This window comes from Asterias amurensis, chromosome 18 (genome assembly GCF_032118995.1).
Source record: "Asterias amurensis chromosome 18, ASM3211899v1".
In the NCBI taxonomy this organism is placed as follows: domain Eukaryota; kingdom Metazoa; phylum Echinodermata; class Asteroidea; order Forcipulatida; family Asteriidae; genus Asterias; species Asterias amurensis.
Genome location: NC_092665.1, coordinates 16,240,657 through 16,247,516, shown reverse-complemented (window position 1 = coordinate 16,247,516; position 6,860 = coordinate 16,240,657). Strand labels below are relative to the sequence as shown.

The window sequence follows — 6,860 nt, the reverse complement described above, 5'->3', positions numbered from 1 at the left end:
TCGGTGCGCCCCCTTCCCCTGATGTTCAGCACCCCCTAAAGCATGCAGTGAGCTCAACAACAAAGGAGGCATCCCACCCAGCCAATCCTGACCCTGAAAAAGTCAACCCTGGCGGCAGTCTCGACTCGGTAAGAATCAAGCCTACTTCCCTTAGGCCTACCAAACCAAAAGTCCCACTGAAAAACCAGCTTCTAAAGAGTAAGCTTACAGCGCGTGTTACACCAACCACCGGGAGTAATGAAGCCAGGGTGCCTATTACTTTACCAAGTTACATGACAGTTGGAGAGGTTGGACTTGGCGGGTCTTCTTGTCAGCTTGATCAATCCGACGAGGCTCGAGAGATTGATGACTTTGAAACTTACGAAACCATCTCCTACAAGACCATGTAAACCTAAAATAGCCTTGTTATAACCTGGGCCCAATTTCATAGAGCTGCTAAGCACAACAATTTGCTTAGCATGAAATTTCTTCCTTGATAAAAACAGGATTACCAACCAAATTTCCATTGTTGCATATTGCTTGTTACTGGTATTCATTTGTTGTTTGCTCATCCTGGAAACCATGTTGAGATTTGATTGGTAATCCTGTTTGTATCGAGGCAGAAATTTCATACTAAGCAAATTGTTGTGCTTAGCAGCTCTATGAAATTGGGCCCTGACATATAAGAAAAGTGTAGGGCTTCCCGAGGGTTGCAAACCCTACTCTCTAAATGTAAAAGAGTGAAAAACACCTGCACTCTTTACATTTCGAGCTGTCCCTCATATGGCTCTTCAAAAAGAGTGGTGGTTAGATCACTCTTTTAGAGGGGTTTCACTCCAGGACAGAGTGAAACATCACTCAAAAAGATGCAAACTTCAATCTAAAAGAGTGGAATACCACTCGAAAAAGAGTTTTCCCTCATATGGCTCTTGAAAGAGTGCTTTTTCACTCTTTTACATTAAAGGGAAGGTACACGTTTGGTAATTACTCAAAACAAATATAAACTTAAAAACTGACTTGGTAACGAGCATTGGAGAGCTGTGGATAGTATAAAACATTGTGAGAAACGGCTCTCTCTGAAGTAGCATAGATTTTGAAATACAGGTAATTTCTCACTAAAATAATAAAAGACTTCTAGCTAGAAGTCTTTTATTCCTATCTGAAAGCACACAACTTCGTGTGACAAGGGTGTTTTTTCTTTCATTAGTTTGTTATTTATTTTTTTGCATATGTTGAGACACACCAAGTGAGAAGACTGGTCTTTGACAATTACCAATTGTGTACCTTCCCTTTAAGAGAGTTAAAAGAAAGCTATATCTTTAAAAGAATTAAAAGAAGACAAAAAAGAAGAAGAAAAAAGAAAAAAAGTAGAAAAAAAAGAAAGAAAAAAAATCACGGAGAAGCGCACTGGCGCATTAGGCCTATCTATTTCAGAAAACAATGGGAAATCTTTTGTACCTTAATGGGCTTTTTATATGCAAGATTTGAATACAAGATATAAACAAGATTTTATAACAACAGTTTTGTAAATTTTCTACTTTATATTTTTATATTTTGTTATTTCTATTGTACTAAATTTTGTATATTTTGTATGCATTGTGTCATAACTGAGTATAAAGTACTATAATTATTATTTGAACACATTTTCATACTTCCTGCGATTGCGCCTAGCCTCCTGCGAACGCGATTTGAAGTTTCTTGCGTCACATTAAGACAAACAGCGTCTGCATCGCATTCGCAGGAAGTTTGAACTGGGCCGGTTCATATATTTGACTTGGCTGTTTGTGACGGCCTAATGTATAAAAGGAAAGGAATATTATTTGAAAAATAGTAACCTAATGCGGCATATAATGTTATAAAATCATAACATCTGTACATGGCTTAAATGCCGCCATTTGAAGAGGAGGGTATAATGTTTTGTAAAATGTGACTTTTTTACTGAGCGAATTGTTCTAAAAAATATTTGTATAATGCTGTTGTACCTATATGCAAACCATGAATAGAACGGAATACAATACATTTTTAAATCATACTTTTTATAGAGAGTTTTTGGTTTATCAAATGGCGTGTATTTGTACCACCATGGTCTATATAAACAATCTATAAAATATCGGAATATAAGTTTGTACTTTTTAACTATGGATATTTCAGTTCCACAAGACACATTGTTTTAAATGTTTTGGTCTATATGCAATCCTGAAAGGAAAGTTTATACCTTTTGTACATTTAAGCTAGTTTTCTAACCATGCATTTGTAATAAGAGCTGTTATACTTATGTAACCAATGGAACCGAACGTAACTGTTTTACACAAAGTTTACTTTAATTGGAACTTTCTTCTTCAAATCATTGTATTTATCCAACAGTAACGGTTGATACAACAACCCTTAATTTTCGCCTCGCTTATAACATTTTACTATGAGTTTTGATATCGTATTTTTGCAATTATTCCTTGTTGCTTGGCAATTTTATATCCTGATGGTGCGATGCATTTAACATTACTACAATATGCTTGCGTTGATTATACAGAAAAAGGGGAGAAAAGGCTGCAAAAAACGGGGAAAAAACCAAGAAGGAATGGAAGCAGAAAAGAAGAGAAAAAAAATCTAGACATAACAAAAGAAAAAACGATTTCCACATAAACGATCATGTTAGTTATTGTCCAAAACTAGACATTATTGCAATGTTTATAGATTAGTAATGTCAGGTGAAGATCACTGAACTTTTAAAAGTGTTGTCAATTTTACAAACCAATCAGAATACAACAAGTTGTGTGTATTTTTGAATTGAATTTTAATGGATTTGATTTGAAATAATCAGTATTAAAGGCTGTAAATAAGCAAGCTCGCTAAATACATTGAATGAAAAATGAGTGTGTATCGAATCGATTTGACATCTAAACAAAATATTATGACTGGCAACAAAATCATATGAATTTTTCAGAAGACACTTTTTAAAATTTACACTTTTAGCTTTGCCGTGAAGTTCTAATTTCTTCTATTTTCTCAATTCATATAAGTACTTTATAGACGCAGCAGCATGGTAATTCTTGTGAAAATTACCGTCACCATGCTGATTAGTTTGGTGAGGGTTCGTGCACCTATTATGACTGAGCACAAAATCCACGACAAAACACAACCTGCTTTTCTCATTGTTTTCACTGTATACGTCATGACCTATAGTTTACCGGTATAACGTACTAGTATGTATAGGATTAGTATGGTTGTTTGCCACCCACGCTCCAAGACCCCCCCCCCCCACACACACATACAAAACAACATAATAAAAACAATGTAATATCCGCCGTTTATGCAATAATACTCAACCCGTGACTCGTCACATGGCAGTAAACACGAGCTGAACAATTCGTCGTCTAGGTTAAGAGAGTTGAGTGGAAGAAAAAAACACCATTGTCGCATAAGCTGTGTGCTTTCAGATTATTGAATTCGAGGTCTCGAATTCATTTCAAATATTTCTGAGAAATTACTTCTTTCTCGAAAACTACGTTACTTCAGAGGGGGTCCTTTCTTACAATGTTTTATACTATCAACAGCTCTCCATTGCTCGTTACCAAGTCAGTTTGTATGCTAACAATTACTTTCAGTAGTTACCAATAGTGCCCATGCCTTTAGAGGGAATGTATACGTTCGGTAATTCTAAAAGATATAATGACTATAACTGGTTCGAAACATACAGCAGCTTTCGATTTTACAAATCATTTTGAGAAATGCTTCACTTTGAAATAACCTAAAATGTATCAGATTTATGCCCAAAGTTTGAATCCGAGAAGCGATACTGCTGTAACAATTCTCAGTTTGTGTGTTCCTTTCAGGGAGTTTCCCTTTTGCATTTGTCCTGATCTTCAGCGATATCTCACCTTTTATAACGAGATTTTTACATATAAGTGTTGTTGTTTGCAACCACTATTAAAACAATTGAGTGGTTCCAATATCGAAAGAGGTTACTATTTGTTCGCTCTTGAGAACCAGCAGTTTCACGGGAGTAGTATAGTCAAGTGTCGGCCAGTCAATTTGAACGAGTTGTTCACACACTATTAGCTGCAACCAGGGAAATACCGTTTCTTTTTACGAGACCAAACTCTGTAATAAGTTTTATTTTCGATTACAGGCAGTTTTGTTCCCACACTATTATGATTATTACTGCACCTTTATGAACATGAATATTTTCCCAAATATGGGTATAGTTTTCGCTGGGAGGAGAGAAGTGCAAGGCGCCCCCACCGGCCACGTAAACCGTAATGGAGATTGAGTTGTTCTTGGGTTTTTGCTAATTTTTAGATGTACATAAGTGTTGTTGTTTGCAACCACTATTAAAACAATTGAGTGGTTCCAAAATCGAAAGAGGTTGCTATTTGTTCGCTCTTGATGAGAACCAGCAGTTTCACGGGAGTAGTACGAGTTGTTCAGACACTTTAGCTGCAACCAGGAAACGGGAAATACCGTGTTTTTTTTATAAAACCAAACCCTGTAATAAGTTTTATTTTCGATCACAGGCAGTTTTGTTCCCACACTATTATGATTATTACTGCACCTTTATGAACATGAATATTTTCCCAAATATGGGTATAGTTTTGGCTGGGAGGAGAGAAGTGCAAGGCGCCCCCACCGGCCACGTAAACCTTAATGGAGATTGAGTTGTTCTTGGGTTTTTGCTAATTTTTAGATGACGTTCATAACAAGTTGCAAGTTAATCATTGTAGCGTTTCTTGATTGAAATTGGTCAGAATTGTCAATTAGGCAGGATCCCGGGTATTGATACTACCAAACTGATGTAACCAACTCATTTAGCTAATTGCTGCTTCCCAATTAGAAAGCTTTTATCGGCCGACTTTGGTCAATTTGGTTAACCCCGTCTGTAAGAGATGCCGTATTTTGATCGGTACTTCATCATCAAACGGGCCCGGGAGCCTCAGGCCTACTTTACAAGTAATTCAATGTTTTGTTTAACTTGGTGTTTTTGTTTCAGCTTTTAATTGACACATTCTATAAACTATTTTCTCTTTCGCTATTTTGCCAAGGTTGTTAATTTATAGGTGTAACAAACTAACATCACAGTGCACTCTTGTAAAAGGAAACAAAAACAAATAATCGTATAACAATATTATAATAAGTCACATCGAATGTAAAACTGAAATTGATGCAAACGAAAAGGGAAACATCTTCACTGAGCGATGAACCACAATTTTTAGTTGTAATAAGTCAATTTGAAATAACATTGATTCATTTAATCCGGGTCCACACTACCTATGTAAGGCGTCTTCTGGACTCAGTTGTTGTTTTAATTGATTAAATCACTGAATTAATATGGCTTTATGCATTTTACTGCTTATCAGTAGCATTCAAATATTCGTGCTTGGGACTTCATCATCAAATGGCGTGTTTTCTATACAACCAAATGATGTTACTGTCGAAGTTGGAGGCAACGCGACGTTCACATGCCGAACTAAAAAATGCGAGAGAATAGTCTGGATTCGTTACTCTGAGGCGGAAGCTAATGGAACATCAACATCAACGACCATTTACAGAGAGACAAATGCTAGACAAGACGTAGTCGTTCTGTTAAAAGACTGTATGTCAACGCTTCTGCTTCTCAATGTTCGTTCCAAACAAGGAGGCGACCTCAGATGTTTGCACTCTCCCAAAACACTTTATTCAAATCGTGCGCGTCTGACTGTTATTCAACCTCCTACCCCAATCTGTACTTTGAATCCAACGACCCCACATGTAAATGATACCGTGTCACTGGTGTGCAGAGTACCAAATAACACTAAAATTCCCACCCTGCTATCATGGTACTCGGCCCGAACTAACGCTCAGAGTACTCTTCTCGCAGAATCACGCGTGATTGAGCCAGGCTCAACGAGTATTGTGAAACATCGCCTTCGCGGGGGCGACAACTATGGACGTTTCGTATGCATATCGGGCTGGGGCGGATCGAGGGGGCCCAACTGCTCGGTTACACCGTTGAAGGTGCGTGTTGGGCACGTTACTGTCGCTGTCGACAGAAAGTACAACAGCGAAAGTGGGATGGTCGAGCTCCACTTAGAGTGTCGATCAGAAGCTGTGCCCGAAATGTCGCACTATTCTTGGACTGTGCAGGAAGGCACCATTAGGTTATCGTGGAATGTTTCTGATAGTGGGTTTCAAGACGTAAGCTGGAATGCTACTTCAAGATTCCTGAGAATCAACAACTGCGTGTCGTTCAACTCTCTCATTGTGACATGCTCTGCATCCAATGCCGTCGGTCTGAATGCGACAAGCGAAGCTCTCAATATCACCAACTGTAAACAAGAAGACACTCCTGGAACTTTCACTAGTTTTGATCTCTACATAGGGGTCATTCTGGCCGTCTTCATCATGATTGTGGTCTCTGCCTTGTGTCTGTACAAAATCGCCAAACACAGACGTCAGTCTGGCACCATTCCCATCAAGCACCAAGACTCTACCAGACGGGAGAGTGGGAATTCAACACGCTTGACATCAAGACCACAGAGAAGCATTACAATCTCAGAGTACATGACTGTTGGAGATCCACGCTGCAACCCCAAGCCACCCGCAGTTCCCCCGCCACCAATGGCAACCAGCCACGCCGTGACTGAGCCACATAGGACGGCCCAACAGTCCAGGGACACGCACGCTCACAAGGAGTCGATCCACGCACTGTATGCCAAACCGAACAAATCTCTTGAAAGCATCGAGATGTCACAGTACGCCACCATAATTGGCTCAAAAGTCACCCACTCTTATGCAATATAGAGGGCCTTTAGCAAAAGCACTATCTTCCAACCATGAACAGGCACTTTCAGTTTTCGTTGAGTTAAAGGCAGTGGACACTATTGGTAATTACTCAAAATAATTATTAG

At 38.7% G+C, this 6,860-nt stretch overlaps 1 protein-coding gene across 1 annotated transcript; it reads left to right on the top strand.

The window, feature by feature from the left end:
* The first annotated feature begins 4,956 nt into the window (after positions 1-4,956).
* LOC139951075 (uncharacterized) lies at positions 4,957-6,753 on the top strand. Its single transcript, XM_071949901.1, has one exon. It carries the CDS (start codon positions 5,302-5,304, stop codon positions 6,751-6,753), a length of 1,452 nt encoding a protein of 483 aa, XP_071806002.1. The 5' UTR covers positions 4,957-5,301.
* The last annotated feature ends 107 nt before the right edge of the window (positions 6,754-6,860 follow it).